This window comes from Pseudonaja textilis, chromosome Z, assembly GCF_049901715.1.
Source record: "Pseudonaja textilis isolate UNSWEBS1 chromosome Z, rPseTex1.2, whole genome shotgun sequence".
In the NCBI taxonomy this organism is placed as follows: Eukaryota; Metazoa; Chordata; class Lepidosauria; order Squamata; family Elapidae; genus Pseudonaja; species Pseudonaja textilis.
Window position 1 is genome coordinate 84789920 of NC_142008.1, and position 17741 is coordinate 84807660.

A 17741-nucleotide genomic window follows, 5' to 3' on the forward strand; every position below is an offset into this window, starting at 1 on the left:
CTGTGATCATATTAAGAGCAACTGCGTTCTCTTCGCTGATGATGTAAAGCTGTTCAATACCATAGACAATACTGCTACCCTTCAAAAAGATCTTGACTATGTATTAGAACGGTCAAACAAATGGCAACTTCAAATCTCAAAAAATAAATGCTCTGTCTTACATATTGACAAAAAAAATCAGAAAATAAAATACAAGCTGAATAGTCAAGACCTTGTTGATGATCCAAGCTCTGTAAAGGACCTTGGAATACTCATCTCTAATGATCTAAGTGCTAGAGTCCAGTGTAACTACATAGCCAAAAAGGCATTAAGAGTTGTTAACCTAATCCTACGTAGCTTTTTCTCTGGTAATACCACACTACTAACTAGAGCATACAAAACATTTGCTAGACCAATACTTGAATACAGCTCATCAGTCTGGAACCCACATTACGTATCAGATATTAGCACAGTTGAGAAAGTCCAGAAACATTTCACAAGAAGAGTTCTCCACTCCTCTACTCGTTGTAGAATACCTTATGCCACCAGACTTGAAATTCTAGACCTAGAAAACCTTGAATTACGCCGTCTTCGGTCTGATCTAAGTATGGTATATAAAATCATACATTGCAATGACTTACCTGTCAATGAATACTTCAGCTTCAACCATAACAACACAAGAGCACACAATAGATACAAACTCAAGTTAACTGCAGCAAATTTGATTGCAGGAAATACAACTTCAGCAACAGAGTGGTCAATGTCTGGAATACTCTACCTGACTCTGTGGTTTCTTCCCCAAATCTCAAAAACTTTAACATTAGACTGCCTACTATTGACCTCACCCCTTTCCTAAGAGGTCTGTAGGAGGCGTGCATAAGCGCACCAACATGCCTACCGTCCCTGTCCTATTGTTTTTTTTATTTTTCTTATATGTATCCATTTCAGGTATTCATAACTATGTATATACTTATACCTATTATCTTGTAAGCGATTGACAAATAAAAAATAAACATTAATAAATAAAAAATAAAGAAAGCTGGGAGACAGAAGAGAGCCAAGAAAAGATGATGAGAGAAGCCTTGTTGACAAAGAAAACAAATTTTCAATTATTCTCTCCCTGGAACAGCTTAAGACCCCTCGTCATAAGATCCCCTGTCCATACTATCATTACCCTTCCTTCCATCTTTAATAACCTCAGCTACCTAGTCATCTCACTCTCCTGATTATCCAATACTAGACACAACACCTGCCTCACAGTCAGATGGTTGTAATAAAGGTAAAGGTTCACCTCGCACATACATGCTAGTCATTTCTGGCTCTAGGGGGTGGTGCTCATCTCTGTTTTAAAGCCGAAGAGCCAGCACTGTCTGAAGACGTGGTCATGTGGACAGCAGGAATAAACGCTGAAGGCACACAGAACGCTGTTACCTTCCCACCAAAGTGGTCCCTATTTTTCTACTTGCAGTTTTACATGCTTTCGAACTGCTAGGCTGGCAGAAGCTGGAACAAGTTACGGGAGCTCACTCCGTTACATGGTACTAGGGATTTGAACTTCCGAACTGCCGACCTTTCTGATTGACAAGCTCAGCGTCTTAGCCACTGAGCCATAAATTTGCCAATCCTCATTTAATTTCACCATATCTGAACAGTAGAACAACTACTCTGATATGTGGGGATTCTCAGTTTATGTGAAACTGATGGACAGATTTTTACCTGGAACATTCCCAGGTTCAGAGTCATTTAGACTTTTTTATAGTGACCATAACTTTAAATTATATTTGGAAACAGACTGGCAACCACTGCATTTCCTAAAAATGTGGTTCTATATGTCAATAAAATCTCTGAATTATAAGCTATATACTCCTGCATTTGTACAAACTAAAGTTTCTGGATAGAATCACATGCATTTCAATAATCCAATTGACCCCAGCAAAAGTATGAATGATTGCCTTCAAGCGCTCCCCATTCCAGGAAAGGCAGCAACTGACTCATCAGTTAAAAGCTGTAGACATGCCTTTCTCATCACAGTTTTCAGTTGTCCTTCAAGCAACAGACAGTCTTAGAGGACCTCAAACTTGAGAATCTGCTTGTTCTGGAGAAGTGCAATACAGTCAGTTATAGTTGGTATGATCCTGAAATCAGAGGTCCTTGATGGAAACGTATAGGGACTATTAGCTAAGCAAAAGCTGTAGCACTTTTAAATTGAATAACAAAGAAGCAACATTAGGAAATACAGCATACTTCCTGAGGGTTAACATCAAATTTGCAACTCTATTTGTATTAAATAGGAGCATAATTCCCTTTTTTTAGTAATGACTAATATTTTGCAGCCTTAAAGGCTGTAGTGTTAAGATGGCAGATGTCTGGAATAATTCTAGTTTGAAAATTGGAGGTAAAATTTTTTAAAATTCATAATCCAACAGCAGTATAATATTTTTAATCACATTTTAGGTTACTGTAAGAGAAATTTGGACTGATAAAAAGGAAATATCAGCATATCCAATTAAAACATCTTTTGATTTCATTATTAGCAAGCACTCTGAATCACTATGGTATTAAAATATTTTTTGATAATTCCAAATATACAATGTGTGTACAGAGTTCAAAGGAATATTATTGTCTATGAAAAAGTTGAAAAGAAGAGGCACGTAGCTGGCCATCTTGACAGACCATCTTTCAAGGTAAGCAAGTTCATGGAAAGGATTCCAGGAATGCTACTTTATTAATGTAGGGTATATTAATGGAGTCTTGAAAGCCTGTCCAAAATCTTCACTGCTCTTTAAGGACATGATAGTTGAGGCTGAGCTATTCTGAGCCTCTTATTTCTCGTGTTTCTCCAGAGTTCAGCAGCCATTTAATTTTTTATTTCTTTTATTTATATCCTGCCTTTATTATTTTTACAAATAATTCAACGCGACAAATTTAGCAAATATACTTTCCTCCTCATATCTTCCCTTTACATCGAAAAGAAGAGCTAAATCCTTTTTACTATAAAGACTGATATTAGTTTTTTAAAATGTTTGGAAACAAAAAGATTATTATACTTATTTTAACAAACCTATTGTTAGGAATATTAAAGTGTCTTTAAGCTGAAATTGATTAAATAAAAAAACCTTTTTTTCATCTATATAGAATGTTTAAAATGGACCAGCTGTCAACTGATTCCATTATTCTGGAAGTATAAAATAAGAGATATATAATGTGAGTTTTTTCCACAATAATTTAATTGCTATGTTTTTCTTAATATGGTTTTGCAAAGAATAATATAGAACAGGGGTGTCAAACTCATGTTATCACGGCAGTGTCACATAACATATCGGGACTTCCTCCCCTTCGCTAAACTGGGTGGTGGTGGGGCCAGCATGTGACGCATTTGGCTCATGGGCTGCGGGTTTAACACTGCTGATATAGAATAAATGTGTAAGTGTTTTGAATTATATGCTAACATTTTGGAATGTATCAGTATGAAAATTATAGATTTAATTAGCATGGAGTGAAATAATAAATTATTGGGCATTTTAATGCTGCATTTTAAAAGTGAGGATTCTTTTTAAAAAATGATCAGTGTATCTGCAGGATTGAAGGCTTTTAATTAAAATTACAAAAAAAGCATTGCACTGTCATGATACAAGCCACCCCTTTTATACATATATGCAATGAATAGTGCTTTCACAATTTGCTTCTTTACTATACACTGAATTATATAATGTATTATGTTTTCTGCCCTTTTTCTCCTGTTTTCTTTGGATTGTTTGGATTGTTTGCACTTTCTTTTTATATACTAATGCGAAAGAAATAGAATGAAAAAATGAAACTGTGTTTAAGCTATATATGTTTATATTGGCTTCACATACCACAATATAATGCTACAACTATGGAAGAAATCCAGGATTGGACCATTTCATGTTTTTTCATATTTTTAAAAATATGTTTTATAACTCTATGTATATTTGTGCAGAACCGTAGCGTTAAAATAAACAAACATACATACAAACACACCCTGTTCTTCATAGATTATGTAGGTATAAACTATGAACTAGGCTTGAAGTGGTTGATCAACCATACCTACTTTCAACAGAACATAGATGAAGAAACTAGAAATATCCTGCCTGCAAATCCCTAACCTCATTTTAAGTTAATGGTAAAATGAGGGGGGGAAAGGCTCTGTCATTTAAAAGCACTCCCACTGATAAGAATCAATAATGCCAGATAGGAATACAAATAAATCTACAATAACTGGAAAATACAATCAACAAATAAATCATTTAAGTGAAATGGATGGTATAGAAATATGACAAATGAATAAATAAATAAAATAATACATCCACAAAAGAGGTCTGGAGAAATACAATTTATTGAAGCAGAAAAAATGAAAGAATGATGGATTGAAGAATGTATCAGATGTAATATGAATAAATCTCATTGATGTTCTAATTTGCTCTGAGATCAGTCAGTATATTTGAGTTTATTCCACTTCATTTTTGGAATGCAGGTAAACCTTGAGATATCATTAGTCTCTAAACAACCATATGGCCCTGCTTTTATGGTGACTGCAGTACACCTGTTGTCCTTTGCCCTTACCACTGACCTCAGGGACCCTGTCTCTCTGCCCCCATCCAACTCCAACAAGACCCCCTGCTGCAGTTGGGCCTGTTTCCCATGCCTCCTGGAAGCAGCTGTCATTTTCAGCAGTCTGACAATTCCTTGCGGAAAGCTTTTTGCTGCCTGTCTGACTCCCTTTAGAATCCAGCGTCTGCTGTGGTTTGCTGCATGTCTGTGTTGTCGCTTTTTCTTTTGAGCTGATCTTCAGTCCTTAAGACATACAATCTGTAGAAAGCTTATCTTTGCTTGTTTCTTTCCTTTCCTCTACAGCAGGGGTATCAAACTCGATTTCATTGAGGGCTGCATCAGGGTTGTGTTTGCCCTCAGGAGGCCAGGTTGGCGTGGCCAAGGTGGGCATGGCCAGCTTGATGTCACTTGTCAGAGGTGCCTGTGATCAGAGGTGCCTGTGATGGCCTGGGTGAGCTGGGGGGATCCACTGTCTCCAGCGGAAGAAGGCAAGGCCAGGGAGAAGTCCAAACCCTTGTCCTCCAGAGGAGCTTTGCCATCCCTCACAGGCCATGCGGAGGACCCCCAGATGGTGGTGCAGGCTGTCCAGAGCCCTAGGCAGCGGAGGGCAAGTGTCTAGCCCAGCCCTTGAGCTCCCAGGGCACTGGGACCCCACAGCCCAGCCCAGCCCGCTTTCCCAAGGGGATGACTACTGAGCTTACCTCCTCTTCGAGGCTACTGCTGCTGTGCTCACTCTCCTTGGACAGGTTGCTCATGCTCTGTGCAGGAGAGCAAAGTGTGTGGGTCAGAGGGAGGCCCATTCCCTCTTCATGTGAGGAGACCCAGCTTTGTAACAAAGCATCCTCAGCAATAGGATGGGAGACTATCAGGTCAGGTCAGGAGAAGGGGATGGCGAAAGGACAAGAGGGCTGCTGGTGGCCAAGTGCTAAGGCGGGACTTTCCTTAGAACCCCCCCTCTCATTATAATCTATCTTCCTTCCTTCCTTCCTTCCTTCCTTCCTTCCTTCCTTCCTTCCTTCCTTCCTTCCTTCCCTTTTCTTCCCTCTTCATTTTTCTTTCTTTTTTTTTTCCTTCTCCTCCTTCCTTCTTTTTCCTTCCTTGCTCTCTTTGTCTTTCCTCTTTCTCTTTCTCCTTTCCTGTCCCTTCTTTGATGCTCAAATGCAAAAGGGAAAACATTTCTCAATGCCTCCTTGCTTTATAATCAAATGCCACTTTTGCTAGTAGTTTGTTTTGCTAGCACTCTGCCAATGAAAATGGAGCTCGGGAGGACTGCATTCAGCCGGCCCGAGGTCTGTTTTCGGCTGCCACAGCCTCCTCCGACACATTGTCAGCTGCCACCAGTTGTAGATCAGCACCTGGTTGGGTTGAGCTGGGCCACTATGGGTCAGTCCTTCACCATTTCCAGGGGGGCCCCATGGGCCGGATCAGGACTGCGGGCCTTGAATTTGACACCTCTACTCTATAGTATTCTTCAGCCTGACAGTCACTCAAGATAAGTAACATACAAATATTATCACCCTCTTTTCAGGCATGCAGTAAATTTATAGGAATCTAAGTTGTTAAAAGGAATTGAAATTGGAGGGCAGAGGGAGGGAGCTTAGTTTCAGCACCTAAAAGGAGGGCAGGGAAGAGGAATAAGTTTATGCCTCCCAGCTTTTTTGTTTTCTTTGTTGAAGAAATGTGGTTTTCTGGGGAAGGGCGAGATTAAGCAAGGGAAAGGTTTTGGGAGGCTCATCCTTAAGCTGCCACATTTGAATCCAGGTGGCTGACTTCTCCAAAGCCTAAGAACAGCCAGGAGAAGTTTGCAGTTTCCTGACTGCAACCTCCAGTATGATTTCATTGGATGAGCATGGAGGATTGTTTAGAAGCCTCTCTGGCATTGGAATGCAACTTTGGGGCCTAATCTAGCTGTGCTCTTCCCCCACTGGGCTATTTTTGACTTTGCAAATCTTTTTGCTGCTTGTTTGCCTCCTTTATGGACCCTCCCAGGGAGTCCTCACCCATTGAAATATCCCATCCTCACATTAGTTTAATGGAAGTGCTAGATCAGAGAGAGTACGTGGTGGGGGTCATTAAGCAAGGCTGTCTCACTTAATGGTTGACATCATTTGCAACTATAATGGGCAGGCTCCATTACATTTATAGGTCGAAGATTACTTGCATGCCTACGTGACTAGTATTGTACACTGTGAGTTAGAATATTATACCAGAATAAGATTGATCTTTTTTATGATTACAGAAAAAGACTGAAAATTAAAGTATACATTTTTGCATCAAGTTATTTAAAAGTTTTAGGAAATATTACTGATCAGGAACTCAATCTAACAGAAAAATTAATATTTAATATTTAATAGATCTATCTATATCTGTATGAATCCTAAGCGTACTAGTTTTCCAATGTATTGGATAATGCTTATGAATCTTGAACATATGCTATTTGATTAATATCTAATTAACTGGCAAAAAAAGAAAACCTGTATTTCTGAATTACATGTGGCACTCCCAAAATTAAGAAAATTAGGGAGGCACTGCAAAGAATTCAGAGCAAATCTCTTTGAGGCATTGAAAAGAATTCAGAGCAAATCTTTTTGAATAAATCCACTTTATACCCAAGAGATATGAACATTTTAGCTAAAAAAAAAAATACCTGTCTCTCCCCAAAGGCTGTCAAAACTGTTGATTTGTGCTCGCTCCACCTCCTCTTCATCTTTTTCTGGGAGATCAAGCAGGTAGGATACAATCTAAAAAATAAGAAACTTATCATGAAATATGTACATACATGCACACACACACACACACACACACACACACATACAAAATCAATACACAAATCAAATTATTTGGCACCATTAAAATAATTGTCTTTATGAAACAAATGCACTTTCTACACTCAGTGGAATAATGTAAAAACTAAAAAGTTAGCATAATACTTTGTTGGTCTACTTTCTTGATCTACTGAAATGAAGTATAGTATATTTAATATTCTGGCTAGCTTTATGTTCAGCTTGGTTAATATGTTAATACACTTTTTCCTGGGAAGATAAGATATTGGTACAATTATCTATGTTTTACTTAACAATGGGCGAATCTTACTTGAGAGAGAGTGTGTGTCCCAAGAGACATACTGGATTGGACTCCAAAAACGAAACGGGCCCAAGACAAAGAAGTTGACTGGCACCAAGCCACAAATTAATGTAATGTAATATTAAATTAAATTTTAAATCAGGAGTTGTCATTAGCAAATTAATCACTTATATCTTTGTCATGAGTGATCAATTCAGACTTCTGGTTAAACACATGCAGACTAGGATTTTTCCATCCACTGAAGAAATAAAGACTGACAGCCAGGCAGTGAGCCTGAGAAAAAGGAAGCTTCTCTGGACAAGGAGAAAGCTATGAAATTGCCCACTTGAGATCTTTTGAGAAAAGGAGGATCCAGAGGGTTCTTATGGGCAGATAAGAGTGCCAGAAGTCCAAGGAGAAAACAGCTTGCTCATAGCCCCAAGCAAAGCTTGTTTAAAACACTGGGTTTGTCCAATACATTTTCTAAAACACTTTTGGATGGAGAAAATTTAAATGTAGAGAGACTTGAGTGCCCAAAGCCATCTGGGTGAATGTACCTTTCACCCTTGGGAAAAATTAAAGAAAACTAAGGATATAAAGACCTTTAAATGAATTAAAAGCAAAAAGCCTGCTGTGAGTTTGGAGTGCAAAAGTTAAAAATGGACTAAAGGGACAATTAAATTTGGAGTATTGCCTTATTTAAAGTATTTAAAATTAAATAAATAATATGCAACTCCAAGGAAAGGGAGTTAATTTTTTTTAAGAAGGATGATTGACTAATTTTGCTAAATAAAGACATACTGTAAGTGGAAAAAGAAGGGAAACAGAAATATCATGCGATTATAATAGTATGATGTTCCAAAAGGGATTAAATATTGACAGACAGAAAAAAAATGTTCTTTTTTATTCTTTATTTCTCCTTTCTGGATTACAAATTGGGGGGGGGGCAATGCCTTCTATTAGAAAGCAGCAAAAGTTGTAGAAGGTATTAAAGGATCAGAAACTCAGCAAACAGAATAAGGGATTATGCCAGTCTTTACGAAGTTTGAAGAATTAGGGGGAAATGTACAGCATAACTAATTGTATCTTGTCTATATCAATTAAGAGATCTGGCTATTCTTAGAGGATGGAGGAAAATGTACAAATGTGCAATGAATATGAATAAAAAACTTGAAGAATCTCTACTGTAGATGAATTATGAGATAAGCAAATTCAAAGTATATACAGTATATTTTGGAAAATAAGACAAAAATAATAAAATGGTAAATAGAAAGGGAATGGAGTGGTTTGCCCAGAAAAGAATAGAACCTCTGTGAAAAGGAATTAAATCAACACAACAAAGCTTGTCAAATATATATATTTCTCAAAAATAGATATGTTCTGGATTTCTAATAAATGTGCTACAGCTACTAATAAAATGGAGATACTACCAAAATCTTTTTCAGATCAGTGATTTGAATATAGAGTAAAGGCAGAATTTGCAGATAGGAACTAAATGAAACTTTGCTATAAAAAGAATCAATAATTGAAGTACTGCAGAGAATTTGAAATGTTTGAGATTAAATAAAGGCATGAACATAAGCATTGTTTGGATTGCAATTAAAGCATTTATGAAAGGGCAACTTAGACAACAAAATGGTAAAATAGAGATAAAAATGAAAGTGGAGGAATTAAAGTGATCTCCAAAAGGGGGAAATGTCTCATAGCAAATAAAAGTTGTAGAATGCCAGCTTTGCATTGCGTGGGTTTTTATGGTGCAATAAAGTTAAGGTAGATTTCAAAAATAATTATGTGAGAAATATCACATTAACAGGGGTTCTGACCGGTTCTATAGAACCCCTTGTTAACTTTCTAAGCAGTTTGGAGGACCAGTGGTTAGAAACAATCTCCTTTTGTTTTTTTTCAACCCTTATTACATTCTTTCCAGTATGCCTAGACTTCCTGTCTCCGGAGCTTCTGGGGCTTGACTTTCTTAAAGGGGAAGGGTTGTTTTAAGACTTTTACACTGCTGTTGGGAGGAAATATTTCCCTGGACAATCAGTACTTTGAAGAAATAATTGAATAATGAAACAGAGCTGTCAGAAAGAAGCTTTTAATGATAGGGAACCAAGATGAGTGACATTCAGCAAGGCTTCTTAGCTAGGTACCGTGTTTCTCACAAAATAAGACCGGGCCTTATTTTTTTTGAGCCCCGAAAAAACGGCTAGGATGTCTTTTCAGGGGTGAATTAATTTCTCCTCCTCCCCCACGCACCAGCACCGTCTCCAACAACAGCGTCTGAGTCGCTTCCATTTCCTCGTAACAACAGGGGAAAAAAAGATTTTGAGGTACCTGGGAGCACCGCGCGCTGCATTTTGGTTTAATCCCAAGCAGCTGGGTGGGCGTGAGAAGAGCCAAGCGAGTACCTCTGCTGCTGCTACCCTTTGTGCTCCAGCCTCGGGCTCTGCAAATTTGCAAAAGTCCTGTTGCGCAGCCCGTTCCTGCATTCCAAGTGCCCAGGCTGAGCTGCAACTGTCCCTCTCTCGCCAGCACCATCTCCAGTAACAGCGGCAGCAGCAGGGGGAACTGTGGAAGTTATGGAGGTGGCTCCCCCACCCGAGAAGCAGCTAAAACACTTCCACAGTTCCTGCCGCTGCTGCCGCTGTTATTGGAGACGGCACTGGTGAGAGAGGGACAGCTGCAGCTCGGTCTGGGCACTTGGAATGCAGGAACGGTCTGTGCACCAGGACTTCTGCAAACTTGCAGAGCCCAAGGCTGGAGCACCAAGGGTAACAGCAGCAGAGACGCTTGCTTGGCTCTTCTCACGTCCATCCAGCTGCTCGGAATTAAACCAAAACGCAGTGCGCGGCGCTCCCAAGTACCTCAAAATCTTTTTTTTTCCTGTTGTTATGGGGACGGGGGAAAAGCAGGAGCAACTCAGACGCTGTTGTTGGAAACGGTGCTGGCGAGAGGTGCCAGCACCGGTCATCCACATCGATGCCGCCCCCCTCCTGACCCGGTTATGGGAGGGGTAAGGGAGCCCTCCGTGCTCCACCAAGGTGTTAGGAGCAGCTGATGGTGAGGCGTAGCTACCCACAGGGCACTCCTAATGGCAAGTCCCCCCCACCTTCCCCCCCCAATTTCGCATGTTTTAAACTAGGCCTAAATTTGGGGGGAGGGGCTTAATTTCATTTTATGCCTAGAAAACATGCTGGGTCTTCCTATTGGGGTCATATTGTTGGAGAAACACGATAGAAAGATTGACATTCAAACATGAGTTTCCATACCCTTTCTGAGTTTTTGTTTAAAACTGGTCTTGGTGAGGGTTAATTCTGTGCTTGGTGAAGGTTTAATCCTGTGTTTATTGATGGGATAATTTTCCCTGTTCAGCTTCAACAAGCAACAGCTACTGTTGTGATTTAATTATTTGTATTGTGTTTGAATTTTTTCCTGCCTCATGGTTTCTTTTTCTATCTGGGGAGAGGGTCTTCCTTTACTGCTTTAGTGGTATCTAGCACTGTCCTCTGGGGGTGCACTTTCAAGAGGCAGGATGCAAGCTTGGCACTGATTTTTTTTACTGCCTTTCTGGGGGGCATGTGACCTTTCCTTAAATCTGGATGATTTCCTTAGGATATCTTGTGAGGTAAGTGAGACCAGCTAGTATTTTTTAAGTCGTGCAAATGGATCTAAGGATTGCTTTTCCTAGGTGTGCATTTTCTGGAGAGCTTGAATGACCTCTCTTTATGAGCAAGAGTTGGCTGCTAATAGTTATCATTGCATTTTAACTATTTTAATTCCTCAAGGTGCTCTGGCACCCTGCCTGATTTGTAACTCTGGCTTGCAGGTACTTTTAATCTAATGATTGGTATTTAGGGCAACTTTTTGCAAGCAAAGAAGCTTTTTGTATTTTTGTACAGGTAATCCTTGACGTACAACAGTTCATTTAGTGACCATTCAAAGTTACAATGGCACTGAAAAAAGTGACTTATGACCATTTTTCACACTTATAACCATTGCAGCATCCCCACTGTCATGAGAGTCCATGTGAGAAACACTCCTTGACACAAGTGATGTTGAGTTGGCCATGCCCACCCAGTCACATGCCACACCCACCAACTAAGCCATGCCCAAAGAACCGGTTGTTGAAAAATTGAAACCTATCCTTGCACATTAAGATTATGGAATAAATATAAACCCAGGTTACATCCACAGATACCTTTATGTTCTCATCACTGAAAGCATTTTATAATAAACAGCTGGCAAGAAAAATGGTCAATATATTACAACTTATTAATATAGGAAGAAAAGAATTCAAGTGGAAATCAAGAGAACAATTGCAGAGGGATTTAGTTTTGGGATTGAACAATACAAGATGGAACCTAAAAATTGACCTGTGTACAAATGATGAACATTTGACTGCAAAAATGTGTACATTTTTGTTGAAATTGAAGAGGAACAAGTCAAAGATTACATGATAAAATAGGCAAGAATTTTAGCTACAACATACAAATAGATTATTGGAAAAGCATGTGCCTAAAGTTATTGAAATTAATGTTGTATTAAAAGAGAACTTATACAAAATGATATATTGGTGATGTATGACACCAGAGAAATTATTTAATATGCATAAAGATACTTCTAATCAATGTTGGAATTGTAATAAACATGAAAGGACATTTTACCACACATGGCAAACTGACCTGTTTGGTCAGAACAAGACAATATGTACTGTTATAAAAGACTACAGCCTTTTATAAAGTTTTTATTGAAAATGGAAGAAAATGAAATGTTGATTTCTAGATTTAATGATTGAAAAAAGAGACTAAATAAGGTATGGAGGAATTATTGTAATATCAAGGAGAAAAGCAGGATAATTAATTAATTTGTAACTTTTGTAAAGAGGAGTAGAAATCATTTTTATTTCTTCCTTTCTTTAATTGTGTTCTTTTCTTCAATTTTCCCATCCACTTTTCTTTCTTTTCTTTGTATATTTTTGTACTCATCTTTTATTTATGTCAAATATTTAATAAAAATTAATTTTAAAAGAGAGAAAGCATGTGTATGTGTTGATATATTTAAAGTACTGACTTTTAAAGCTCTATATATCACTGTTGCCAGTGGTGGGATTCAATTTTTTTTACTACCGGTTTTGTGGGCATGGCTAAGGAGGTGTGGCCATGTGACTAGGTGGGTGTGGCTTTTTTTGCTTTTTGCAGCACACACACACACACACCATTTTTGGGCCTTCTGGGCCTCAGGGAAGCCTCCTGGGAGTATTTTTGCTCCCAGAATGCTTCCCTAGGGCTCAGGACGGCAGAAAACTGAGCACCCCCCCCCCCACACACACTTTGTTTTGGGGCTTTCTGGGCCTCAGGGAAACCTCCTGGGGAGGCTTTTTTGCTTCCAGGCTTCCCTAGGGCTGAGGAAGGCAGAAAACTGAGCCTCAGGGGGAGCATGTAGCAGCCCCTCATGCTTCATTTTGGGGCCTCCCTGGGGCCCAGGAAGGCAAAAAATGGAGGGGGCACAGAGGGTTTTTCTTTTTGCCTTCCTGGGCCTCCTGGGCAAAGCAGTAAGTAAGCGAGGGGAATCCTGGCATACCTGATTGTAGGAACAGCTGATTGTCAGGAGTGGGAAAAAAAGAAATATCTTAAGGAGTGATTGGGTGGGCTAGCGCCAGGTGGGTAGGGTGAGGGAGCATTGAGTGAGCAGGGCAAGCGAGCGAGCGGTGACCGAGCGAGCAGATCGGGGGGGTGATCAGCCAGAAGTTACTACCTGTTTGGTGACCCACGCCAAATCCTTGCTACCAGTTTGCCCGAACCAGTGCAAACCGGCTGAACACCACATTGATAGTTGCCCAACTTTTGGCTTGCCTGTGCTGTACTGAGTGAAGATGGGCCAAATATAAAATACACAATGTACAAGTGTCTTTATTTTTTATATTTTGTATTGTTTTGTGGGACACATTACTATGATCCAGAGCCATATCTGGCCCGTGGACTGTGGGTTGGACATAAGTGCCTTATATAGTCCAGTACTATGATCTTAAGATATGATCATTTTGACCACAACACTTTTTCTTAATGCCTCCTCTGGCAAAGTGGTCACTATCTGATTGCTAAATTTAAAGTCGATGTTAATTCTTAGCAATTACACAAACAGACCTCCAGGATGATCTATCCCAGCCTGATTCTTCAGATTTTCCAATGTTACATCCACTGTCACTGTAATTGATTTGATTTGACCAATTTTGCTACTGGTCGGTGGTAACCTCTTGTCAATGAACTTGGTCATTTGTGCCTTAAGTGAAAACTCTGGGTTGATTTGTTATATGATTAATTTGGGTTTTTTTTTACTCAGCTATTCATGGTAGTCTCAGAAGTCTTCTCTAACACCAAAATGCAAAACAACATTAATTCTATCCTATTCTGCTTTTTCAAAATCCAGTGTTTGCTTCCATAGAGTGTCACAACAAAACCCATTGCTTGCATTATTTTGATGTTTGTAAGTATGGACACAACCTTGTATCTGAATATCTTTTCAAGGCCCTAATTACTGCCCTATCAAATGCTAGTCTTATGTGTACTTCTTGATTGTTGTTTCTTTTACTGTTGATAGACAATCCTAAAAGACAGATAATGCCCACCACATCAATTATCTTCATTGTCAATTTTAAAGCTGGGATATGTTGTCATTAGTTTGTTCTTCTTTATATTATTATTCCCATTTATTATTCCCTTTATAATCTTATTCCCATTTTTTTCCTTTTCTTCATTTTCATAACTAGAAATTTTAAACTAATTAATTAATCAATCAATAACGTTCAAAAAATGTCAATCTTCCTCTGGGACTCTGGGACATTACAAATAAAATGTTGAAAACATAAAAGCAGAATATAAAATTTAAAACAGAGGCAGATCAATTGCATTTTAGCATTTTTAAAGTAATGTTATCAGCATAGTTATCAATGTTTATTCATTCAGTTTTAAAACTATGTTCATCATATTTCAATCCAGTCTCCCTCAATAGTGGCAATTTTTTCACTTCTTTCAAACTCTTGAAGTTTGAAGAGTTATTAACCAGGATCTTGAATAAATATATCAAACTTGAAGACTATTTGGCCATTCAGCAAGACTATGGATCAGTTTACCTCAGTATATCCCATGCTAGCAGCAGCAATGAGTGCTTGTTGGATGGCCTGGCTTTTTTTGAACACTCCTTGTAGCTGTCCAGCCATTGTCCAGTCACACTGAATCAAAAATTTGACAACCTCCAGATGGCCTCTAAGAGCTGCATGTACCAATGCACACTGACCATTCTTGTCCAAGTGATCCACCTTTGCAACAAAAGGAAAGCCACAATCAAAATTAAAGTAAACTGTTTCAGTAGCTCTCATTACTTAATGTAATATACACATAGAAATATTTCTACTATGTTTCTCTGGCCAGATATATGCAGAATTAGCCAGAATGAATGAATGAATGAATTGATGCTCTTTGAAAATAGATGTTCTATAATACAAGTAGTCCTTGACCTCATCATTTGTTTAGCAAATGTTCAAAGTTACAATGGCAAATGGTGGCTATGCCCTGTCCCTGGAATTTTGGCTGTCCCAACATCACTATGATCATGTGATTGTGATCTATGTGCTTGGCAACAGGTTCACACTTATAAGTGCACCTCACCCTCTCTCCCATCCTGTCCCCAACTTGCACCAAACTCTTGCACCCTCCTTGGTTCACCATTAACCCGCCCCCCATCTTTGCATGCCCTTCTTGACTCACACTTATGTATCCCCTTGTGAATTCTGTCTCCCATCACAGAAAGTTCTTCTGAAGACCAAGTTGTAAAAATTGATATTGTTTTTCTTCCCACTTCGTATTCATCACTGTTAAGACCCCACTTCAAACAGAGCCAGTTGAGCCATTACTTCAAATCTTCCCTTCCAGCAATAAAGTCTTCTCTAGTCTGCAAATCTGAGAACTGGAGAGTCACTATGCTACTCTCTCCTGGATCACCCATATCTAGCCTCTTCTGCTTCATCAAGGTCCCCTCCTTCGTTAATAGCTGGGGACACAGATACTTACGGCTTCTTTGTATGCATAGGGAGCAGGGTATATGCATGGCAGTCATGGCCTCCCAAGTATGCACACACTGTTCTTTCCAATAAATCAATATTCAAATTTGCCTTGCCTAAATCAAGACTCTAAAATACACTCCTCCCCATTTATTAAGATTGGAAGAGGCAGTAGAGCTGATGTATGCTTGGTAATGGATATACTTGAATCATCATAGAACAATGACAACTGAGCATCTTTAGTGTGCAAGAAAGCTACAAGTAAAGGCTATTTCACTGTGTCACTATGAAGAATTAACCAATAAGCATAGCCTCAGCTTCTCTGAAAATTCTTAGAGGAAAGATGGTTGATAGAAAACCCCAATCCATTATTTAATTATATTGCTGGAGGGAGCCCGTCTAGATATGCACAGTTAGGAAAGTAGTGATAGGAATATTTAATGCATTATATTGCAGTTTTTGAAGGAGTGACCTGCCTAAAACTCCTAAGGAAGAATGAAGCTTCTGGTACATTCAAAGGCAGAAGATACTCAGGAAAAAAACCCAAACCCAATGATGGTAGCCATAAGTGAATTCAAAGATGACACTTGATGGGAGATCTGAATTAAAAATAAATTCTCTCATAATGATTAAATAAACAAACACATTGTTCCAAGGTTGTATTTGCTGTCTTATTATTCTATGGAGTATTGACCAACAACAAAATGAATACAACATCCCAGCTGTTGAAATAAGATTCACTAAATATGTGCCATGATTTGTGACCCCATCAAAAATTAAGTGGTTAAGCTCTAAAATATGATCAATTATAAAGTCTATTGAAGCTCCGATTTGAGCTTCTTCGGTGACAGACCGAAATCCGCAATCGTGCGCCGTTTCGATCCATGCTCGCTGCCAGAGCGCCCCGAGCCGGCTGGATTTGGGGCTAAGCCATCTTGTAGAGGTGGTGAAGAGGGGGGAGACCGCCAGCAGGGTCGAGGAGAGCTGCATCTCTCCTCCTCAGCTGGCCATTACTCCCTTTCCCCAAGGCGGTTGCAGCGGTGGTCAGAAATGGCCACCTCAAAGAAGAACTCTACCAGAAAAGAAGAAGATAAGAAGAGAAAGTTTTGGTTGACCGGGTTGAACTGAAAGAGCAACAATGTAAGGTACTCTGGAATTTGAACTATAAAAAATAACATTGTTCCCAAATAAGATTTTGAAGCAGCGAAGGAGAGAGGGAAGGGAAAGGATTTGGCTTTTTTTTTTTTCTTCCCTTCCTTATACTGACAGCTAAGAGATTTAAGTAAGAAATTGACAAAAAATCCACTTTGACATTAATAGGCATTTAAGCTGAAAATAAAATGTCAAAGGAATAATAAAGACTTTTGGATACTCAAAAATCTTTAAAAGAAGGAGAAAAAAGGAAGGAATAAAAGGGCGGGATCTGGAAAAATGGAGGAGACTGTCTGGAACTAAAAGGAACTTACAATGAAACTTTAACAAGATTCCTAAAAGATATATTCTAACTGAAACTTTGTAACAAAATAATAGAACCCCAGGAAGAGAAAGTGGAAAAAAGAAGCAAGAAGAAACAGCTTTGGGTTATTTGGATTGCTTGGTGGTTTTTGGATTTGTGGCTATTGGACTTCAATGACTAAAATCAATTGGGTGGTTGTTTAAAAGTGTTTAAAATGGCATCACTTTTGGAAGAACTGAAAATGGAACTTAAAAAACAGAAAGAAGATGCACAAGAGGGAAGAGGTTCTTTTGGCTTTCTATTTCAATTTTTAGAAATGGAGATCTGGAACTATGAGAAATAACAAGAAACGCTTGTAGAAAAAGAAGGTCGGGACAAAGAAGAAGCCATCTTTAATGATCAAGTAATTTTATGTGGGGAAAAAAAAGGAAAGGGGGGAAAGAGAGTGAAAAGTTTAAGATTTGAAAAAACAACTAAAAAAAGAATAGTTTGAAAAATAATTAGAATATTAGGAAGCAACAGAAGAGAGGATTACAGAAGAAAGAATTAGAAGTGGAGAGACAAGGGGGCAAAAAGGGGAGGGAGAAGAAGAGGGGGAAGAAGGAGGAAAAGAAGTTA

General features: G+C 38.9%; 1 protein-coding gene across 6 annotated transcripts in view; it reads right to left on the bottom strand.

Annotated features, from left to right (window-relative positions):
* The window catches only part of TANC2 (tetratricopeptide repeat, ankyrin repeat and coiled-coil containing 2), a 343732-nt gene that overhangs the window by 48238 nt on the left and 277753 nt on the right, over positions 1 to 17741 (bottom strand). For all 6 annotated transcript variants that reach the window (XM_087917322.1, XM_087917326.1, XM_087917324.1 and 3 more), the window contains 2 exons: positions 14741 to 14926; positions 7199 to 7292 (listed from right to left, as the gene is read on the bottom strand). In XM_087917322.1, the coding sequence (XP_087773448.1) occupies positions 7199 to 7292; positions 14741 to 14926 (280 nt within the window). The remainder of the gene's footprint in view (positions 1 to 7198; positions 7293 to 14740; positions 14927 to 17741) is intronic.